The 24,680-nt window shown below is 42.6% G+C and overlaps 1 protein-coding gene across 1 annotated transcript in view; it reads right to left on the bottom strand.

Moving 5' to 3' along the window:
• The window catches only part of SERPINI2 (serpin family I member 2), a 192,416-nt gene that overhangs the window by 105,887 nt on the left and 61,849 nt on the right, over nt 1–24,680 (bottom strand). Inside the window, exons 4-5 of the mRNA XM_069768067.1 lie at nt 19,742–19,934; nt 17,877–17,974 (exon numbers count right to left, since the gene is read on the bottom strand). Coding sequence (XP_069624168.1) covers nt 17,877–17,974; nt 19,742–19,934 — 291 coding nt within the window. The remainder of the gene's footprint in view (nt 1–17,876; nt 17,975–19,741; nt 19,935–24,680) is intronic.

Below are 24,680 nucleotides of genomic sequence, written 5' to 3'. Positions count from 1 at the left end.
TCTTCCCAGGAGAGTTGAGGCCGTTGACATTAATAGAATGGAGTGAGATACTCATTATCAATATCAAAAGGGCTGCAAATTATATCATGTGCTCTGGTGAGATGCGAGATCTTATGACAACAAAGCGGACAGACAAGATTTACCAGAAAATAAAATGGTGGAGGGAGGGAGGGGAGAAAGGAGAAAAGGGAAGGGAGGGATAACAGGGTAAACATCAGAACATGGAAGTCCATTCAGGCGAAACCCGAATCCAAAGGTGAAAAACAGCAAACAATTCACCCGTGGGGCAATGTGCTGAGGAAGTCCCAGCAGAGGGCTACTCTCAGCAGTAGGAAAAAAAAAGAGTCTAAAAAGGGAACGGGAAGCAAAAAAGAGAAAACCAAGAAAATGGGGAGAAAAAAGAAAAACAAAAGTTATGCGGGAAAAGGAAAAAAGAGAAAAAAGGGATTCCAGCCATGAACCAATATGATTGTAGAATCAGGCGACCTTCCAGTCCGGGATGATCCGGCGTCTTCCAAGTTTAGCGCCTCCGGGCCCAGGAGAAGCCGAGGAAGTAGGAGGAGGGTTGGGGAGATTCAGTCCCCATTGGGCTAGAGTTTTCACAGCTTGCGCGGGGCTTGAACACGTGGTAACTGAGCCATCTTTGCGGATGCAGAGTTTGGTGGGAAAGCCCCAACGATATAAGATACCATTTTCTCTCAGAGCCGTGGTATAGGGCAAAAAGGCTTTACGCTGAGCCAGAGTTCCAGGGGACAGGTCTGGGAAGACGGAGATGCTGGCAAAGCGTTCTGGAAGTACTGGTTTGCCCCTTAGTGCCTGTAAAAATTCCTCCTTCATGGTAAAGAAATGTATACGGGCCAGCACATCTCTGGGAACGGTGGGTCCTAGTCCTGAAGGCTTGGGGATCCGGTGGATACGATCAATAATAATGCCCTCTTTAGTTGCGTTAGGGAGGACTGCAAATATGAAATCTTGTAAGAAGGAACTGAGATCTTCTGAGCTCACTGCTTCTTCAATGCCTCTGAGCTTAACATTGTTTCTTCTGGATCTGTCTTCCAGATCCAGAGTTTTAGAGTACAACTTAGTGGCGAGAGAGGATAATTCTTCATGAGTGTCCCATAGCTCATTATGTGAGGCCACAAGCTCTGTCATTTTCTGCTCAAGATGATCTGTTCGACCTCCCAGCTCCTCCACCTCCCCTCTAAGGTCTGCCAGCATGGCGCGCATATCTTCCTGTAAGGAAGTGCGGAGGTCTCCCAGCATGTCCCTCATCAGGGACGCTGTGATCGGAGCGTCGACAGGGTCTGCTGCAGCCGCGCTCGAGGAGGATGACTGTGAACCCCGCCGCGCTGAGCGGGAAGATCTAGGAGACAGCGGCGCCATCTTGGATTTCTGGCGTGGTTGTGGAGCGGCGGCAAAGAAATCCACAATGCGCCTGGAGGGGTCCCGGGAGTCAGCCTTCGTTTTCCCCATGTACTCACCGCCGGGTGAGGGACCGGAGCGGGCAGCAGCAGGACCGGAAGGGCCGTGAGTGAGTCGCTATGTGCCGCTTAGTTCTCTCTGGCAGCGGAGCTCCCGCACTATGCGACCTGCTCCATTAGTGGTCAGGCCACGCCCCATGCCTCTCCATTATTAACCTCTGGGCTTGATGTTACCTGACAATACAAAGGTGACATCAACCCCAATACTATCACTCCCACTTGCCACCGCACCAGAGCAAGTGGGAAGAACAAAGCTAAGTAGCAGAATTGGTGCATCTTATGGATGTGCCACTTCTGGGGTGGCTGAGAGCTAATTTTTTTAGTCTGGGAGGGGACCAATATCCATGGCCCCTTCCTAGTCTATTAATATCAGCCCACAGCTAACTGCCTAGCCTTTGCTGGTTATTAAATGTAAGGGGACACTACGGAATTTTTTTTGGGCGACCTTATTTTAATAACCAGGAAAGGCTAAGTATACAGCTATAAGCTGATATTAATAGCCTGGGAATCTTCATGGATATTAACCCCTTCCCAGGCTATAAACATCTGTCCCCAGCTGTTACCTTTCCCTCTGCTGGTTAAGGAATCGTTAGGGGATCCCACACCATTTTTGTTCTAAAAGGAATTTATTCACTAAAAGAAATGTACAGTAGACACAAAGACCTAATTATATATTGCACTCACATATTTATATCTATCTTTTTGTATCTATCTATCTGTATATTTATCTAATCTATCTCTCTCTATATCTATCGATCTATATACAGGTGCTTCTCATAAAATTAGAATATCATCAAAAAGGTAATTTATTTCAGTTTCTCAATACGAAAAGGGAAACTCATATATTATATAGAGTCATTACAAACAGGGTGATCTATTTCAAGTGTTTATTATTGTTAATGTTGATGATTTTGGCTTACAGCCAATGAAACCCCAATAGTCATAACCTCAGTAAATTAGAATAATTAAGAAAAACACCTGAAAAGGCTTCCTAATGTGAAAGACTGCTGACTTGACAGATGTCAAAAAGGCAGTCATTGACACACTCCACAAGGAGGGTAAGCCACAAAAGATCATTGATAAAGAAGCTGGCTGTTCACAGACTTTCACAAGTTTATTTCAAAATTGGTCAATAAAATATGAATAGTGGACACAATTTTAATTATAATTTTTCACAGAAAACACCAAAAAATCTTTTTTTTCCCAAATTTCACACAAAGACATGAAAACACACAAAAACGCATAGAAATCTATAGCAAACTAGCTGCGGCTAGCCGGCTACATTTTTATTCTAACTTTATTTTCTATTATATTAGTCTTCCATACAATTCTGACATGTTATTTTTTTAGAAGTTTTGTGCAATTTTTGATAAATATGTTCCAGATATAACTGATAGGGGAAAATTTGTCTGTTTCAAACCTCGCTGCACGAGTTCGCTTATCATCAAAGCGAATGATTCTTCTAATTTCCTCATATCTGCCCACTGACATTGTCGCCTTATAGTGTGGATCAGAAAGTGGGTCCAGAAATAATTCCCATATTGGGACATCATACGATTTTTGGCTCCCTGCCAGCAGTAAAAGCCCAATATATGTATAAAGTTCCTCTTTTGAATTATTTTTCCAGGACTTATTTTTTGCAGAAGCGATACGTCTTCATTCTAGGTTTGAACATAATAGGACCTCTTCTGCAATATTGTCAGAAAAATAAGTACAGAATACATCTTTAGGGGTAAAGTAACTGGGACTTCCCACAGCTCCTTGAGCCTGTCTCACAATATTGTGTGTTGGAGTGCGTCTGATTAATGTAGGATTACTGTCCCAAAAAACATTCGTTTTGGATGTTCTGCTTATCACTTCTTGAGGATCCACTAGATTCACTTCTTCATCATCAGAAGAATCACATATGAGGATGTTTGATTAGCTGGTGGCAGATATTCTTCATCAGACAAAGATAGTTCACTTTCATCATCGCTTTGAAACATAATCGCTTCAATCTCTTGGTTAGTCAGACACTTGGAGGAAGAGTGTGCCATTGCTGACTAGATGTTAGCAAACTAAAAGAAAAAACAATGAACAGAATCAGGGTTGTCCACTCTTTGCTTGTGTGTGACACACTGTAAGTGTAATGTCCCCCCTTCTTCCTCTCACCCTCAGCAGCTCTTACCTTACCTGCTTCCCTTGGTCTGTTTCGCCCTAGACATGAGATCATTAATCTCCAAAGTATAAAGCCACTGAAAGAGAGTACTGCCTTTCTGTTCTGCCTTCTGCCTTTGCACCACGTCTTTACTGTTTGTACTCACTGCTTCCATGGGGACCATTAACCGCTTCTCCTCGGTTTTAAGGGTTTCTGCCCAGACCATGAGTTGATTCTTCACGATGACAGCATCTTTCTGATGGCAATATTATGCTGGCCCCACTTCCATCCCCTGATGAGCAGAGCGAAACACGTCGGGAAGGGGTTTGAAAGGATCCACTGTTGTATCTGAATGAAGGTTATGTCCTGGGGGACATCAATGCAGGTGAGACCTTTCCAGTTTGCCTAACATGCCTATTGTTTAAATGGTGTCAATCCCCTGAAATGCCTAAAGGGGAAAATGGTGACTGTAAATCTTTGAATATGTATTTATTATGTAGGTAGTCGCATCATAAAGTGCACCATATGCTTTTTGACACGGCTGACACTGTAGACCCTATCATCTGTTTGACCCTAAGGGATAACGTATGGGGTTTCTGATGAGGGTCTTATTTGTGGAGAGTATTCAGACCAAAGAGTGAACATAGGGTCCTGTGTAGGTCACTCCTGCTGTTGTACAATCATACTGCGACTCATTTCCTTTGAGTGTTGATGTAGAAAGTACAGGAGTTTGACCACTCAAATATGTGGAGGTTGCACTGAAGGGGCATGATCTGAGATAGACATTCCCCTACAACTCTGTCCCATATAGAAATTATCTATACCCCGTGTGAGTGAATCTTTGTACAAATCAGCAAGGCAGGGGTTAATAGATTGAAGGTATATACTATTGTGGATAGAGTAGTTTAATGAGAAACTACCCCATTGTTACAGTGTACACCCCGCAGTGGTTTAAGTGTCGTCTGTCCTATGCACCTTGCATCTGTTTGAATTTTGTACTTACCGTTTTTAAAGATTAATATTAAAGGTTGACTTTTAATCCATAACAACATATAATTTAATTGCATTTTGGATACCACTATTGGCTAACTGTCATGATCTGGTAATTCAGTACCACAATGGACATAGGAGTCAGAGCACATACAGTGACCTGACAATAACCCAAAAACATAGAACGAGCTCTGAGACGTGGAAACTCTGCTGACCGCAATCCCTAATCCTCTCCAACACAACTAGAGGCAGCCGTGGATTGCGCCTAACGCTCCCTATGCAACTCGGCACAGCCTGAGAAACTAGCTAGCCTGAAGATAGAAAATAAGCCTACCTTGCCTCAGAGAAATACCCCAAAGGGAAAGGCAGCCCCCACATATAATGACTGTGAGTTAAGATGAAAAGACAAACGTAGAGATGAAATAGATTTAGATTTAGATTTAGATTTAGGCCCGACTTTCTGAACAGAGCGAGGATAGGAAAGGTAACTTTGCGGTCAACACAAAACCCTACAAACAACCACGCAAAGGGGGCAAAAAGACCCTCCGTACCGAACTAACGGCACGGAGGTACACCCTCTGCGTCCCAGAGCTTCCAGCAAGCATGAGAAAACAAATAAGCAAGCTGGACAGAAAAAAACAGCAAACAAAAAGCAAAAGCGGAACTTAGCTATGCAGAGCAGCAGGCCACAGGAACGATCCAGGAGGAAACAGGTCCAATACTAGAACATTGACTGGAAGCCAGGATCAAAGCACTAGGTGGAGTTAAATAGAGCAGCACCTAACGACTTCACCACATCACCTGAGGAAGGAAACTCAGAAGCCGCAGTACCACTTTCCTCCACCAACGGAAGCTCACAGAGAGAATCAGCCGAAGTACCACTTGTGACCACAGGAGGGAGCTCTGCCACAGAATTCACAACAGTACCCCCCCCTTGAGGAGGGGTCACCGAACCCTCACCAGAGCCCCCAGGACGACCAGGATGAGCCATATGAAAGGCACGAACAAGATCGGGAGCATGGACATCAGAGGCAAAGACCCAGGAATTATCTTCCTGAGCATAACCCTTCCACTTAACCAGATACTGGAGTTTCCGTCTTGAAACATGAGAATCCAAAATCTTCTCCACAATATACTCCAACTCCCCCTCCACCAAAACCGGGGCAGGAGGATCAACAGATGGAACCATAGGTGCCACGTATCTCCGCAACAATGACCTATGGAATACGTTATGTATGGAAAAAGAATCTGGAAGGGTCAGACGAAAAGACACAGGATTAAGAACCTCAGAAATCCTATACGGACCAATGAAACGAGGTTTAAACTTAGGAGAGGAAACCTTCATAGGAATATGACGAGAAGACAACCAAACCAAATCCCCAACACGAAGTCGGGGACCCACACCGCATCTGCGATTAGCGAAACGTTGAGCCTTCTCCTGGGACAAGGTCAAATTGTCCACTACATGAGTCCAAATCTGCTGCAACCTGTCCACCACAGTATCCACACCAGGACAGTCGGAAGACTCAACCTGCCCTGAAGAGAAACGAGGATGGAACCCAGAGTTGCAGAAAAACGGCGAAACCAAGGTAGCCGAGCTGGCCCGATTATTAAGGGCGAACTCAGCCTAAGGCAAAAAGGACACCCAGTCATCCTGATCAGCAGAAACAAAGCATCTCAGATATGTTTCCAAGGTCTGATTGGTTCGTTCGGTCTGGCCATTAGTCTGAGGATGGAAAGCCGAGGAAAAAGACAAGTCAATACCCATTCTACCACAAAAGGCTCACCAAAACCTCGAAACAAACTGGGAACCTCTGTCAGAAACGATATTCTCTGGAATGCCATGTAAACGAACCACATGCTGGAAGAACAATGGCACCAAATCAGAGGAGGAAGGTAATTTAGACAAGGGTACCAAATGGACCATCTTAGAGAAGCGATCAAAGACCACCCAAATGACTGACATCTTTTGAGAGACGTGAAGATCTGAAATAAAATCCATAGAGATATGCGTCCAAGGCCTCTTCGGGACCGGCAAGGGCAAAAGCAACCCACTGGCACGAGAACAGCAGGGCTTAGCCCGAGCACAAATCCCACAGGACTGCACCAAAGTACGCACATCCCGCGACAGAGATGGCCACCAAAAGGATCTAGCCACTAACTCTGTGGTACCAAAGATTCCAGGATGACCAGCCAACACCGAACAATGAACCTCAGAGATAACTTTATTCGTCCACCTATCAGGGACAAACAGTTTCTCCACTGGGCAACGATCAGGTTTATTAGCCTGAAATTTTTGCAGCACCCGCCGCAAATCAGGGGAGATGGCAGACACAATTACTCCCTCTTTGAGGATACCCGCCGGCTCAGATAAACCCAGAGAGTCGGGCACAAAACTAGACAGAGCATCCGCCTTCACATTTTTAGAGCCCGGAAGGTACAAAATCACAAAGTCAAAACGGGCAAAAAACAGTGCCCAACGAGCCTGTCTAGGATTCAACCGCTTGGCAGACTCGAGATAAGTCAAGTTCTTATGATCAGTCAAGACCACCACACGATGCTTAGCTCCTTCAAGCCAATGACGCCACTCCTCGAATGCCCACTTCATGGCCAGCAACTCTCGATTACCCACATCGTAATTTCGCTCAGCAGGCGAAAACTTCCTGGAAAAGAAGGCGCATGGTTTCATCACCAAGCAATCAGAACTTTTCTGCGACAAAACAGCCCCTGCTCCAATCTCAGAAGCATCAACCTCGACCTGGAACGGAAGCGAAACATCTGGTTGACACAACACAGGGGCAGAAGAAAAACGACGCTTCAACTCTTGAAAAGCTTCCACAGCAGCAGAAGACCAATTGACCACATCAGCACCCTTCTTGGTTAAATCGGTCAATGGTTTAGCAATACTAGAAAAATTGCAGATGAAGCGACGATAAAAATTAGCAAAGCCCAGAAACTTTTGCAGACTTTTCAGAGATGTCGGCTGAGTCCAATCATGGATGGCTTGGACCTTAACAGGGTCCATCTCGATAGTAGAAGGGGAAAATATGAACCCCAAAAATGAAACCTTCTGAACACCAAAGAGACACTTTGATCCCTTCACAAACAAAGAATTAGCACGCAGGACCTGGAACACCGTTCTGACCTGCTTCACATGAGACTCCCAATCATCCGAAAAGATCAAAATGTCATCCAAGTACACAATCAGGAATTTATCCAGGTACTCTCGGAAGATGTCATGCATAAAGGACTGAAACACTGATGGAGCATTGGCAAGTCCGAATGGCATTACTAGATACTCAAAATGGCCCTCGGGCGTATTAAATGCAGTCTTCCATTCATCGCCTCACTTAATACGCACAAGATTATACGCACCACGAAGATCTATCTTGGTGAACCAACTAGCCCCCTTAATCCGAGCAAACAAATCAGATAACAACAGCAAGGGGTACTGAAATTTAACCGTGATCTTATTTAGAAGGCGGTAATCTATACAAGGTCTCAGTGAACCATCCTTCTTGGCTACAAAAAAGAACCCTGCTCCCAATGGTGACGATGACGGGCGAATATGCCCCTTCTCCAAGGACTCCTTCACATAACTCCGCATAGCGGCATGCTCAGGCACAGATAAATTAAACAGACGACCTTTTGGGAATTTACTACCAGGAATCAAATCGATAGCACAATCACAAATCCCAAGGCGGAGGTAGGGTATCGGACTTGGGCTCATCAAATACATCCCGGTAATCAGACAAGAACTCTGGAACCTCAGAAGGGGTGGATGACGAAATAGTCAGAAAAGGGACATCACCGTGTACCCCCTGACAACCCCAGCTGGACACAGACATGGATTTCCAATCTAATACTGGATTATGGACTTGTAGCCATGGCAACCCCAACACGACCACATCATGCAGATTATGCAACACCAGAAAGTGAATAACCTCCTGATGTGCAGGAGCCATGCACATGGTCAGCTGGGTCCAGTACTGAGGCTTATTCTTGGCCAAAGGCGTAGCATCAATTCCTCTCAATGGAATAGGACACTGCAAGGGCTCCAAGAAAAACCCACAACGCCTAGCATACTCCAAGTCCATCAAATTCAGGGCAGCGCCTGAATCCACAAATGCCATAACAGAATACGATGACAAAGAGCAGATCAAGGTAACGGACAGAAGAAATTTTGACTGTACCGTACCAATGGTGGCAGATCTAGCGAACCGCTTAGTGCGCTTAGGACAATCAGAGATAGCATGAGTGGAATCACCACAGACGTCTGTGTTCTTGCCGTTCAACTCTGGTCAAAGTCCTATCGCACTGCATAGGCTCAGGTTTAAGCTCAGGTAATACCGCCAAATGGTGCACAGATTTACGCTCACGCAAGCGTCGACCGATCTGAATGGCCAAAGACATAGACTCATTCAGACCAGCAGGCATAGGAAATCCCACCATGACATCCTTAAGGGCTTCAGAGAGACCTTTTCTGAAAATAGCTGCGAGCGCACCTTCATTCCATTGAGTGAGTACGGACCACTTTCTAAATTTCTGACAATATACCTCTATCTCATCCTGACCCTGACACAGAGCCAGCAAATTTTTCTCTTCCTGATCCACTGAATTAGGCTCATCGTACAGCAATCCGAGCACCAGGAAAAACGCATCAACATTACTCAATGCAGGATCTCCTGGCGCAAGGGAAAATGCCCAGTCTTGAGGGTCGCCACTAGTGTTGAGCATTCCGATACCGCAAGTATCGGGTATCGGCCGATATTTGCGGTATCGGAATTCCGATACCGAGATCCGATATTTTTGTGATATCGGGTATCGGTATCGAATCAATAGGGATGTGTAAAATAAAGAATTAAAATAAAAAATATTGATATGCTCACCTCTCCGGCGGCCCCTGGACTTCACGCTGCTATCCGGGAGGCTTCTTTGTTTAAAAAGCGCGCCTTTCGGACCTGTGAATGACGTCCCAGCTTCTGATTGGTCGCGTGCCGCCCATGTGACCGGCACGCGACCAATCAGAGGCCGCGACGTCATTCGCAGGTCCTCAATTCCTAGAATTAGCAGTTTTGTGAATGAGAATGACGTCGCGGCTTCTGATTGGCCGCGTGCCGGTCACATGGGCGGCACGCGGCCAATCAGAAGCCGCGACGTCATTCTCATTCACAAAACTGCTAATTCTAGGAATTGAGGACCTGCGAATGACGTCGCGGCCTCTGATTGGTCGCGTGCCGGTCACATGGGCGGCACGCGACCAATCAGAAGCCGGGACGTCATTCACAGGTCCGAAAGGCGCGCTTTTTAAACAAAGAAGCCTCCCGGATAGCAGCGTGAAGTCCAGGGGCCGCCGGAGAGGTGAGCATATCAATATTTTTTATTTTAATTCTTTATTTTACACATCCCTATGGATCCCAGGGCCTGAAGGAGAGTTTCCTCTCCTTCAGACCCTGGGAACCATGAGAATACCTTCCGATACTTGATGTCCCATTGACTTGTATTGGTATCGGATATCGGTATCGGCGATATCCGATATTTTTCGGGTATCGGCCAATACTATCCGATACCGATACTTTCAAGTATCGGACGGTATCGCTCAACACTAGTCGCCACGCAAAAAAGAAATAATAATTCTCACTTGTTGAACTGGGTCACCAGAGGAGCGAGGTTTCAAAGCCAGAAACAGTTTGCAATTATTTTTGAAATTCACAAACTTGGCTCTATCACCATAAAACAAATCAGGAATAGGAATTCTTGGTTCTAACATAGGCTTCTGAACCACCAAATCTTGAATCTTTTGTACATTTATAACGAGATTATCCATTGAAGAGCACAGACCCTGAATGTCCATGTCCACACCTGTGTCCTGAATCACCCAAATGTCTAGGGAAAAAAAAAAAGGCAAAACACAGTGCAGAGAAAAAAAAATGGTCTCAGAACTTCTTTTTTCCCTCTATTGAGAATCATTAGTACTTTTGGCTTCCAGTACTGTCATGATCTGGTAATTCAGTACCACAATGGACATAGAAGTCAGAGCACATACAGTGACCTGACAATAACCCAAAAACATAGAACGAGCTCTGAGACGTGGAAACTCTGCTGACCGCAATCCCTAATCCTCTCCAACACAACTAGAGGCAGCCGTGGATTGCGCCTAACGCTCCCTATGCAACTCGGCACAGCCTGAGAAACTAGCTAGCCTGAAGATAGAAAATAAGCCTACCTTGTCTCAGAGAAATACCCCAAAGGGAAAGGCAGCCCCCACATATAATGACTGTGAGTTAAGATGAAAAGACAAACGTAGAGATGAAATAGATTTAGCAAAGTGAGGCCCGACTTTCTGAACAGAGCGAGGATAGGAAAGGTAACTTTGCGGTCAACACAAAACCCTACAAACAACCACGCAAAGGGGGCAAAAAGACCCTCCATACCGAACTAACGGCACGGAGGTACACCCTCTGCGTCCCAGAGCTTCCAGCAAGCATGAGAAAACAAATAAGCAAGCTGGACAGAAAAAAACAGCAAACAAAAAGCAAAAGCGGAACTTAGCTATGCAGAGCAGCAGGCCACAGGAACGATCCAGGAGGAAACAGGTCCAATACTAGAACATTGACTGGAAGCCAGGATCAAAGCACTAGGTGGAGTTAAATAGAACAGCACCTAACGACTTCACCACATCACCTGAGGAAGGAAACTCAGAAGCCGCAGTACCACTTTCCTCCACCAACAGAAGCTCACAGAGAGAATCAGCCGAAGTACCACTTGTGACCACAGGAGGGAGCTCTGCCACAGAATTCACAACAGCTAACTACATTTTGAGTCTTCAACTGTTCTAACCCGCTGATTATCCGTACGGTAGCTGGGGATGGCTGAGGTGCTATTCCCTTCACATTGCGTGACTGCTATCTTCTCCTGGGCCTATTGCCCATGTGGATGGTTCGGGCGCAGAGGTGTATCTACGGTTTCTGGCACCCAGGGCAAGAATTCATTTTGCCCCCCCAGGACATATGCGATTTTCACACTTAGTCATGTACCGACGAGCTCCTCCCCCCAATGATCAGTGAAAAACTGAGAGAAGCAGAAGAGAATCTAGTTGTCACAGGTCCACAAGTATGAAAGTCGCATATGAGTGAAGTGTTCATGTGACGACAGCTGGAACCTGCAGAGCTGAATCCTGACATTGCAGGCTTCTGAATTCTCACAACAAATGCACTGCACACTTTTAGGATTCTACCTTGCCTGTGGACAGTCATGTCAGCACAAGCATGCGATTTGTATACTTCTGAACACATTACGACTAGATGTGCCTAGCCTCGCTCAGTTCATTGAGTGAGGCCACACATGTCTAGTCAGCATGAGACCGCATGTATCTAAATCGACAGCATGAGAGAATCCTAACAGTGTGCAGGGCACACTGTGAGAATTCAGAAATCTGCAGTCACAAAGATCCCCATCCCCAAATTCTTCCCACACATAATAAATCCCCCTATCCCCACTCAAATTGTCCACACACATATTATTGTCCTCTACCCCACCCCATCATTGCTCTCTCCACCACCTCCATCATAGCCTTCTCCGTCATGCCCATCATTGCCCATTTCACCACCTCCAGCATTTCCTCCCCAGCAATCCCATCATTGCCCTTTCCACCACATCCATCATTTCCTCCTCCTCCACCATCCCCATCCTTGCCTATTCCACCACTTCCATCATTTCCTCCTCCCCCACCATCCCCATCCTTGCCCATTCCACCACTTCCATCATTTCCTCCTCCCCTACCATCTCCATCCTTGCCCATTCCACCACTTCTATCATTTCCTCCTCCACCACCATCCCCATCCTTGCCCATTCCACCACTTCCATCATTTCCTCCTCCACCACCATCCCCATCCTTGCCCATTCCACCACTTCCATCATTTCCTCCTCCACCACCATTCCCATCCTTGCCCATTCCACCACTTCCATCATTTCCTCCTCCACCACCATCCCCATCCTTGCCCATTCCACCACTTCCATCATTTCCTCCTCCACCACCATCCCCATCCTTGCCCATTCCACCACCATCCCCATCCTTGCCCATTCCACCACTTCCATCATTTCCTCCTCCACCACCATCCCCATCATTGCCCTCTCCTCCTACACACACTATTTACTTCTCTGCACATTCCCCTGCAGTGCGCAAGACACACACACACACACGCGCACACACACCTCTCACCTCTCCTCGCGCTCTGCCGCAGCATCTCATCGCCTTCCTCTGACACAGCCGGCCGCTGAATGATGACGTCATCCAGCGGCGCGGGCAGGAAGCAGGAAGACAGATCGCTGCAGCTCCGCTGCTATTTTCTCTTGTAGGAAGCGGAGCTGCAGGGATTTCTCCCTGCCTGCCACAGCCACCCTGCAGGGGCCCCCCTTCATCTCCGCACCTGTTAGGAGTCGGCGCTCTGCAGCTTCTGTCAGCTTGACAGTCGGCACAGAGAAAAGCTGACTCCCAGACCGAGGGCGGCAGAATGCATCCGCTGGGGGAGACGCTGCGGACCGCCACATTAGGCGGCCCGACTGCGTCCCCCTGCCGGCTGTGCCCGGGGCACATGCCCCGGCTGCCCCCCCTAGATATGCCACTGTTCGGGCGTCCCTAGCTCTCTGACTCTCTAAAGGAAACGTTCTCAACTTACCAAACAGTAGCCCCTCCTATGTTAACTATTTACTGTTCTAAACACTAGGTGAGAGCTATATACAATATGTTTTCCCCCATCCAGTGGCAACAGGTGCACTACACTATCCCTAATACAAATGCAACACATAATGCATATTTACAATACATGGTAATACCCTATGAGTGTAGCAGTACCATGATAAGTAGGCGGCAATAGATGGACCCATGTAGCAATAACGATATATATATATATATATATATATATATGTCTGTCTGGTGTATATAATAACATATATACACAAGACAGCATCAGGACATGTTAAGGAGGAAAAGCAAAGAGGACATAATCCTTCATCCCCTTACATAGGTCCACTGTGTTTTATCAAGACCAAAGTCAGCGCAGAGGTCTACCAGGAAATTTTAGAGCATTTCATGCTTCCCTCTGCCGACAAGCTTTTTGGAGATGGAAATTTCATTCTCCAGCAGGACTTGGCACCTGCCCACACTGCCAAAAATACAAATGCCTGGTTTAAAAACAACAGTATTACTGTGCTTGATTGGCCAGCAAACTCGCCTGACCTTAACCCCGTAGAGAATCTATGGGGTATTGTCAAGAGGAAGATAAGAGACACCAAACCCAACAATGCAGACAAGCTGAAGGCTGCTATCAAAGCAACCTGGGCTTCCATAACACCTCAGCAGTGGCACAGGCTGATCGCCTCCATGCCACGCTGCATTGATGCAGTAATTGATGCAAAAGGACCAAATATTGAATGCATTTACTGAACATACATTTCAGTAGGCCAACATTTCGGATTTTAAAATCATTTTTCAAGCTGGAGGATTCTAATTTACTGAGATAATGACTTTTGGGTTTTCACTGGCTATCAGTCATAATCATCAACATTAACAGAAATAAACACTTGAAATAGATCACTCTGTTTGTAATGACTCTATATAATACAGTATATGAGTTTCACTTTTTGTTTTGGAGAACTGAAATAAATTAAATTTTAGATGATATTCTAATTTTGTGAGAAGCACCTGTATTTACACAAATACAGTAATTATATATTGTGAAGAATATTTTCTTGGAAAACTGTGTGCAAATTTTATAGAGAATTGCTCCATGTAAAAGCTCAAGTTAAAATTGAATTGCACTCGCATCGCATTTGCATGTAAATCTGATGATAGGTGTTCAAAATTGGATTGTAATCGCATGACACTGTTCCAACTTTTCTGGACTGAAATCAGACTTTTTTTTTCACGGTGATGGGTATGAGACCTGGGATTAGCTCTTGTTTTATTTTCAGGAGGCCTCTGAAGACTGACATTCTGGACCAGCAGCATTGTTGCTCAGCTGGCCTGAACTGTGCTCACTCCAATGCTGCTCGCTGAGGCAGCTGCACCTTTGCAAAATTTGGGGAGAGCAGTGTCGCTAATGCTGGCCAGATCATGTTCTCCAGTGATCCAACAAGTTTAGAACAGCACTTCTAACAGCTTATAAGCCTGCACATGCTTGGCCATCACTACTAGCCTTTGGCAATGGTGGGTTACTTACACTAAAAGTAAAAATCCCTCTGTTCAATGGAATGGAAAGGATTTTTTCTAGCTAGAAAATTGAAAACTCGCTTGTTTTTACAAACGCTTTACAATTTTATCCATTTGTAATGTTGAGATTAACAACTTTACAACTTGGGTTTTTGCGCTTCCATTTTTTGCTCCCCTTCTTCCCAGAGCCATAACTTTTTTATTTTTCTGTCAATGTAGCCATGTGAGGGCTTGTTTTTTTTCGGGGCGAGTTGTGTTTTTGAACAACACCATTGATTTTACCATATAGTGTACTGGAAAATGGAGAAACAAAATTCCAAGTGCGATGAAATTGCAAAAAAAGTACAATTCCACAATTCTGTTTTTTACCATATTCACTAAATGTTAAAACTGACCTGCCATTATGATTCTCCAGGCCATTACGGGTTTGCCGATACCGAACATGTATAAGTTATTTTTTATTTAAGTGGTACAAAAAAATCTACATTTTGGCCAAAAAATGCGCAATTTTCTGAGGGCTTATTTTTGTGTGTGCTGAGCTGATGTTTTATTGATACCATTTTGGGATAGATACAATGTTTTGATCACCCATAATTGCATTTCTCGGTACGCTGTTTACTGATAGGATTAATTAATTAATTAATTATTTTTAAAAAATTGTATTGTTTTATTTTGAATGGGGCAAAAGGAGGGTGATTTGAACTTTTACATTTTTTACCTTTTGTAAATTTTATTTACTTTTTACATGCTTTAATAGTTTCCTTAGGAGACTTGAAGTTGCCATATGTAGCAAAAATGCTAATCTGCTAAGAGCGCCGGATTCTCCAGGCCATTACGGGTTTGCCGATACCGAACATGTATAAGTTATTTTTTATTTAAGTGGTACAAAAAAATCTACATTTTGGCCAAAAAATGCGCAATTTTCTGAGGGCTTATTTTTGTGTGTGCTGAGCTGATGTTTTATTGATACCATTTTGGGATAGATACAATGTTTTGATCACCCATTATTGCATTTCTCGGTACGCTGTTTACTGATAGGATTAATTAATTATTTTTTTTTTTTTTTTAAATTGTATTGTTTTATTTTGAATGGGGCAAAAGGAGGGTGATTTGAACTTTTACATTTTTTACCTTTTGTAAGTTTTATTTACTTTTTACATGCTTCAATAGTTTCCTTAGGAGATTTGAAGTTGCCATGTGTAGCAAAAATGCTAATCTGCTAAGAGCGCCGGTCACCGGGCAGCGCTCATAGCAGTTCGGGAATGACAACCATAGGGGTCTCCTGCAGACCCCAGGTTGTCATGCCATCCCATCGGCATCCCGTGATAATGTGACAGGGGTGCCGATGGACAAAGCTAATGATGCGCATCTGGTTTGCACAAGTTAAGTTCATCTGTGAGAGACTGACAACGGAATCTAACCTGTTAACAGCCGCGGATGGATCGCAATTCCCAGACCAGATCAGATGTTATGGGCTGGAAAAGGTGCGGGTTCAGCGTCGTGGCCAGCACCAAAAAGGGGGAGGCAACCTATGATGTACCTAAATGTCAAAGGTCGTAAAGAGGATTAAGGGCCCAATTCATCAAGACCAGCATTGTTAAGAGATGTTCTGGAGTGAGACGCTACTGATTCATGAAAAAGTGTATGTATCTGACGAGTGCTGTACAACAAATCCTACTCCAGTCCCTGCTGAAGTAGGATTTGTGGCATAGTGAATTTGCACCATGACTTTGACGAGCAGCAGTCACTATGCCCCATCTCGCCCCAGTTCCACCAATTTATCGGTGCTGGGTGAAATGGTGTGAGAATGCCAAAAGTCACAAAATGTTAGCGCATTCTCAAGTTGTGCCAAACTTATACCACTTTTCAAAAAATGTTACGACAAAATACTGACATAGAACCCCTGGCAAAAATTATGGAATCACTGACCTTGGAGGATGTTCATTCAGTTAATCTAATAGCACCTATACCATGCCATCATCCAGTAAGAGTGAAATAACAGCTTAAAAGAGAATTAGGCAGGATTATTGAAAGCTTTTACAACCTCTGGCAAAAATTATGGAATCATAATCATTATGAGTCCTGCCATAGAGTAAAAACTGTGAAAACGTTCTTTAAAAAAAGACACATAAGGTCAATGTCATGGCCTGCAAATAGTCCGGATCTCAATCCAATTGAAAATCTTTGGTGGAAGTTGAAGAAAATGGTCCATGACAAGGCTCCAACCTGCAAAGCTGATCTGGCAACAGCAATCAGAGAAAGTTGGAGCCAAATTGATGACGAGCACTGTTTGACACTCAGTAAGTCCATGCCTCAGAGACTGCAAACTGTTGTAAAAGCCAGAGGTGGTGCAAGAAAATACTAGTGATGTTTTGGAGTGATTTTTTGTTTTTCATGATTCCATAATTTTTTCCTCAGAATTGAGTTTTTCTTTGTGCTTGGTTAAAAAAGTAACCATTACTGAATACCAATTTTTTTGTCCTTGATTTCTTTTAGTGTTTCTTAAAGCCAGAAAGTTGCCATTTGAAATTAAAAATTACTTTAGTTTGGTGCCATGTCTGTAATCTGCTTTTTTTCCTACAAAATTAAACAACTGAATGAACATCCTCCAAGGCCGGTGATTCCATAATTTTTGCCAGAGGTTGTAGAAGCTTTCATTAATCCTGCCTAATTCTCTTTAAGCTGTTATTTCAATCTTACTGGATGATGGCATGGTATACGTGCTATTAGATATTTAGTATTTTCAGCCTAATTGCTAGGAGCTGTGGCAAAGGCCCAAGGAGACGAATAAAACCATTTCTGTTACAAGGAACGAATGCAGAGTCCATAACTCATGTCAAGATAATAGTGTGGAAAGTGAATTTATGGACTTCCTCATGCTAGCGGTCCTGCCACTTGGAATGTTGTCTTTATATCCAGTCTTATTTATTAGGATTTTTCTCTTCTGCCATTGAGCCTTTTTAATTTCCTGTATTTACTAATTGTTATGTGTAATTACACTCCATATTTGTATGATGCAGATTAGTACAGTAGCAGAATTAAGTTATTTTTAAGGCACCTGTTATTCCAGAGAGATTGCATTTTGTGTTGAAGATATCCGACACATTCAGATGAAGTAGAGATTGCTTTAAATCAACTTTATGTTCTATTTTAAACCTGTAAAAAAATATATACTTTACAACATGTTGGCACAAGGTCATCAATTTTCTTGTCATTTTCCTACCAGTGTCGCATGTAAAAGTATATTCACACCAGCAGTACAATTTACAGGAAGGCCTGAGCAACTTGTAAATACTTATAAATACATTACACCAGTGTTTCTCAACTCCAGTACTCAAGACCCACCAACAGGTCATGATTTCAGGATTTCCTTAGTATTGCATAGATGATGGAATTAATGCTTGAGTAGGTGATGAAATATCACCAGTGCAATATTAAGGAAATTCTGAAAACCTGACCTGTTGGTGGCTCTTGAGGACCGGAGTTGAGAAACACTGCATTAGACAATTTAGTTTGCATTAATCCTGTATAATCCAATATTATTCACCACTGTGTCCTTCATTCTGCAGACTTGTAAGCCAACCATGAATGGACAGAGTTTGTGTGATGATTTCACCACACGGTAGAAAATCAGCGGAACTATGAATGCAGCTCTGGGCTATCACAGGAAGTAACTTGTGTTCTAATTTTCTATTTAGACTATACTCTACTCTGGGACCATGTTCTGCTCTCTATTAGGGTAGGGTCAAACAACCGTAATTTATCTCATGCAAGAAAATCAGTCCGATTATGCTAATCACACTCTGATCAGAGTGTGATACAATTTTCTTGGATGTGCAGAAGTTGGGAAAAAAATCTCCATCTTCTCCATTCTGTCAGTCCGTGAAAATTAGATCACACTTGGATGTCATCTGAGTTTGGACTGATTTTTTTTGACGGACTCATTGACTTGCAGGGCTGAGCGTGATCCAATGTATGGATGAAAATCAAGCATACTGCAATCTTTTTCCTCGGACAGACTTGGTCCAAGTAAAAACTGGTCATATGTACGGCCCCATAGAATAACAAGTGTGATCCAATGTTTTGTCGGGCCTACTGAGACCAAAAATACAGTCATCTGCACCTGTCTTTAGACTGTATTTGGTCACAGGAAATGCATGAGCTGACTTATCTTAGCAGAGGATAAGGTTTATCCTGCATGACACCATGTACCTCCATGTTTTGATTTTTCATGCCGCTCCTCCTAATTTTGAGACAGGTGGGACAATAGCATCCATAAACCCGTGATCTTCTTCCCTCTTTGAGGGACAGTCTCCTCTTCCTTCATTTGACCAGCAGTCCTTCCCTTGGTGGGCAGCCTCCGCAAGGCAGAAAGAGGAGACCCACGGATGATGATGTTCTACCATCATCATCAAACCATTCAAACCTTTTTAAATGGATAGCATCCCTTTGTAGCACTCCTAGGGGGGCACTCCATCACACTTCACATACACATACCCTTCAAGTAAGTGTGTCAGCCATAAGTGAGTATAAGTCAATGTTTTACTGCAGTGCTTTTCTAGGAAAACTATACAACAGAGAAGTTCTAGTAGAATGTCATAAGTTTAATCTGATCATAGTTATTACTTGCTTGATGGGTTTCTTGTGAATAACTGGGTTGAATTAAATTTATTAACTGTATTTCTCAAACGTTTACCCCCTTGTTAATTTTTTTTTCAAATGTGCTTACTTTATTTGTTCTCTTTTGTCTCAGCAAATTACATAAATCAATAGTTTGTATTAATATTTATTATCGGAGAAATATGTTTCTCCTCTTCTGAGCCACTTTTTTCCCACAGCCCGTTTGCCTCCTGAATGTATTATTCACTCTGAATATAGTTAAAGTCCATCTTTGCATCATTCATATAAAATATAAAGCATTACCTGGGCAGACTGATATCAACTAGTTCTTCCTTCATGTTGCTGTTCCAGTCTTTTAGTCTTGCTGCTGTCAATTGTTTTTCCATGTCTCCTATGTCTGCATTTTCTGCAGGAAGAGCTAGTAATAAACTGAGTTTGCCTCCTTTGTAGGGAAGTTCCAGTACTTTATATTTAAGATTATTCTCTGAAAAATAGCCTAGAAACAAATAAGAAAAAGGAGAAATTAACAGATGAAAAAAAGATGAGACGCACCATTTTATGAAGAATAGCGCTGGTAAAATGGTCTGCAAGGATTGTAGTTACTGGATGATGCTGTATGCTATAATTTAGCCTATGGGTAACAGATGCCACCATTAGGCATCTGTCACACCTAGGCTATAATGGTATCCATTTAATAGATATCTCCATGAAAAGCTTTTGCAAAGCTCATGACGTATCTGTTGAATGGATATCTAAGATGGATAGGATACTTTTACATCTGTAACCCATAGGCTAATAATTCACTATCCATTTAATGGAAACATTTTTTTCACAATCCCATCTATGAAAATAGCATAGTTTACTACGCTATTCCATGCTTCATTTTTAGCAATATACTTAAGTATCCTGACAGGGTACTTGAAGATACTCTTTTGGCCCCTGCTTGACTAATGGTCCCCTATGGACATGTTTTGCACGTGAATAAAACTGCAGTGTGAACTCAGACACAAGAAATGTCTTCCAGCAACTTCTACCACTCATACACACATACACACCCCAACCATTCTTCCCCACTTACAAGTACCATATGCCTGTTGTACAGGCTTTGAAGAGTCACTACCATTAAAGCTGGATATTTTTTAATTAATATTCATAGACAACTATTTTAAGAATTTTCACTTATTTTGCATGTACTATGTTATTAAACAAAAAAAAGTACTTATCTAGCTGTCATCACAAATAGTTAAAACTCCTGAATGGTAAGACAAACGTCAGAATGGTAGGTCAAACGTCAGAATGGTAGGTCAAAAGTCAGAATGGTAATGCAAACGTTGGAATGGTAGGGCAAACGTCAGAATGGTAATGCAAACGTCAGAATGGTAGGGCAAACGTCAGAATGGTAATGCAAACGTCAGAATGGTAATGCAAACGTCAGAATGGTAATGCAAACGTCGGAATGGTAGGGCAAACGTCAGAATGGTAATGCAAATGTCGGAATGGTAGGGCAAACGTCGGAATGGTAATGCAAATGTCAAAATGGTAGGGCAAATGTCGGAATGGTAATGCAAACGTCAGAATGGTAGGGCAAACGTCGGAATGCTAGGGCAAACCTCAGAATGGTAGGGCAAACATCAAGATGGTATGGCAGATTAAGTGCAACACGAAGGGATAAGGGGAAGGGAGCCAAACACTAGGGAAGGGGGGAGTGGAGACCCCTAGGCAGATCTAAAGTCACTTTGTCTGCACTAAACATCCCTATATAAGTTCTACACCTATCGCCGAGCAGAAACCTAATCCCTGCCTGACCCTGGCGATAACACCTGCTTTGGGAAGGACCGGGTTAGTGCTAGTCAATCCCCACTACAACTATAGACAGCTGGGATAGACAAACAAGGAGAACACTTATCTTGAGTAGACTCAGAGAGGTAAAACTGACTACTGAAAAGTTGGACAGACTTCTGAGTGGCAGGGAAGATTTCTGAATAGTTGGGCAGATTTCTGAATGTTAGGGAGGGCAGTGTCCTGAATGGTAGTAAATAATCATGACTTATTGGAACAAATTTTAAATGATATGATAGGCTTCTGAATGGTAGGACAGACTTCTAATTGTAAGGACAATCTCCTGAATGGTAGGTGAGACTCCTATGCGTTAGGGCAGACTTCTGACTGGTAGGGCAAACTTCTTAATGGTGGGGTAGGCTTCTGAATAGCAGGGTAGACTCCTGAATGGAAGGGCAGTGTGTACTGAATAATAGGGCAGTCTTCTGAATGATAGCCCTATTTCCTGAATGATAGGGCACATTCTTGAATGGTAGAGCAGACTTTTGAATGGTAGGGTATATTCCTGAATAATAGGTCAGACTTCTGAAGGGTAAAGCAGTCTTCTGACTGGTAAGGAAGTTAACTATCTACTGCAAATAATCTCATTATAAAAGTAGGTGCAGTGTTGAACTGACATAATGACAGCTCTATTGCTTTCTTCATATTCTATGTGGGGAAAGTGAAGAAGAAAAATTTAGAATTGACAAAGCATTGTCTAAGAGAGTCAAAGGAAACAAATATCCCAGGAAAACGACATAATGTAGGTGTTGGTGTTCTGTTACCTCATATTTACCAGTTTTACATAGAATTATTTGTGTTTTTAGATCCTTTCCACTGACTATATAGCAGTAAACTAATGCAGCATCACTGTCACGTTATGTAAAAGGACTTTGACATACTTTGTGTACAATAAAATGTAACTTTATTTCTCTTTCCAAACTATTTGAGTCAGTCATGAGCGTTAAAAATACACAAATAGCACTGTCATTGTCACACCTTATCATTTTGACACCTACGTATAATAGAAATATAGTAATAAAAGACAGAAAACTGTAAAAAAATTAAGCAAATTAAGCATTTTTCGTGACACTTTGCACAAAAAATCCTCCTAACAGAAAAGTTTTAATGATTGGTGTCATTGCATGTTGTCGCAACTTTTAATTAGTGTTGACACATTTCCACTTGTATGGATCTCGATTTATATTTAGACATACAGCCAGCAAAACAGCATAAAGGTTTATAAATGCTTAGTTATGAAGTTTGTTTGTTTTATAACTATGACACAACTTAATATTCTGCCATGGTATATTAATGTGTGTTTTATTATAAATTTTACAAGGGCGTTGAATGCAAATGAACATAAACTGCCCATGTTATGTAATTTGTTCTATGAAGATGCCACGATAAATAATATCTCTTGGGTAACACAGAAGCATAACATTTGTCTGGAGAGTAACCCCTTCACAACCTTGCGATTTTCAGTTTTTGCTCCCCTTCTTCCCAGAGCCATAGCTTTTTTTTAATGTTTTCATCAATATGGCCACGCGAGGGCTTGTTTTTTGCAGGACAAGTTGCACTTTTGAACAACATAATTGATTTTACTATATGGGGTACTAGAAAATGGGAAAACAAATTCCAAGTGTGGTGAAATTGAAAAAAAAAGTGCAATTTCACAATTGTTTTTTAGTTGTTTTTTAACCATGTTCATTAAATGCTAAAACTGACCTTCCATTATGATGCCATAGGTCAGTACAAGTACGCAGATACCAAACATATATATTTTTTATTTAAGTGGTGAAATAAAATTCCAAAATTTGTAAAAAGAATAAAAAAAAAATGGTGCCATTTTCCGAGATCCGTAGCATCTCTATTTTTAGGGATCTGGGGCTAAGTGAAGGTCTGTTTTGTGTGTGCCAAGTTAACATTTTTATTGATACAATTTTAAGAAAGATATGATGTTCTGATCGCCTGTTATTGCATTTAATTGCAATGTTGCATCGACCAAAAAAACGTAATTCGGGAGTTTTGATTTTTTTTCTTTTTACTCCACTTACCGATTAATTTACTTTATATTTTGACGGAGTGGACATTTCTGAACCCAGCGATACAAAACATGTATATTTTTTATTGTTTTATTTTAAATGAGGCAAAAGGAGCGTGATTTGTACTTTTATGAATGATAACTCACCAGTGTATATGGAGTGCCAGGAATATGCAGACTGTCCTTGTTGTCATCCTTTAAGGGTGGGTGGGTGCCCACCTTCCCAGGGGGTTTTAAACACAGCACCATGCATTAAATTTACCATTTGGCGCCACATAGCAACCAAAAAGGACAGTTAGCTTATTCCTGACATTCCATATACACTTGTGACTTACCATTCATTCTACCCATTCCTTTGTACCCCTTGTTAACCGGTGCATCCCAACGGCGCCCCCTTTTCCCCTAACTACTACTTTGCAGTTTTGCTGATGGTCTTGTATCTGATATGCTCTCTCCACATCTTCATGTATTCCTACCGTTACAGAATTGGCATGTCAAACCCATAGATTTCACGGTTTGACTTAGGATGTAAACATGTAAATAAGTTCATGTCACCTACTCATGTCAACTTTATTTTTGTTTTCTTCGTTATATATATACTGTACAGCAATAAATAAGTTTTCATCACCTGTTTCCTTGCTTTTTAACTTTAATCAGCACTGTGCTCATTTTAATTGTATCTCATCATTTTTCCTAGTGACTAATTTGATAAAGACTCCATGAATTGAAACATCATTACGTATTGTCACAATTAAGGAACAAGCTCTTCTATATGAATGCACCTTTTGTACCTTATCAACGAATCTCCACCATTTATACTAACTGATGGTGCAGTGAACATTTCTTTTTATATACAGGGAGGATATAATGTTAGAGACAGCAGGCAATCAGTGGTATTTTGTTTTAATGTCAGAAGAAGATGTGTATAATTGGGTGTCATCATGGTTTGTCCATAAGCGGTGGTGTATAGTGAAAAGAAGAGGAGACCTAACACTGAACCCTGATGAACCCCAACAGTAGGGGGAAAAGGAGAGGAAGATGACCAGGCAAAAGATACAGTGAATGAGTGGTCAAAGAGGTAAGAGGACATTCAAGAGAGAGGAATCCTTGAGCATAGTGAGGAGGAGCTGGTGATCCACATTGTCGAATGCTGCAGGGAGATCCAGGAGAATCTGATGAGAGTAGTGACCATTAGATTTAGCTGTTAGTAGATCGTTACAGACGTTATTCAGGGTAGTTTCTGTAGATATCAGATGGTAGAGGGACAAGAAGAGATATCGGAGAGATGGCAGTTCAGTTATGTTACATTTTTTCTGAGAAGGACCACAAGAACACCCGGTTCTGAAGCAGCACAAGAAGTTGACTCTATGGAAGGGACAA

The sequence above is a fragment of the Ranitomeya imitator genome, chromosome 5 (genome assembly GCF_032444005.1).
Source record: "Ranitomeya imitator isolate aRanImi1 chromosome 5, aRanImi1.pri, whole genome shotgun sequence".
Taxonomy (NCBI): domain Eukaryota; kingdom Metazoa; phylum Chordata; class Amphibia; order Anura; family Dendrobatidae; genus Ranitomeya; species Ranitomeya imitator.
This window is presented reverse-complemented; position numbering and strand designations above follow the sequence as displayed.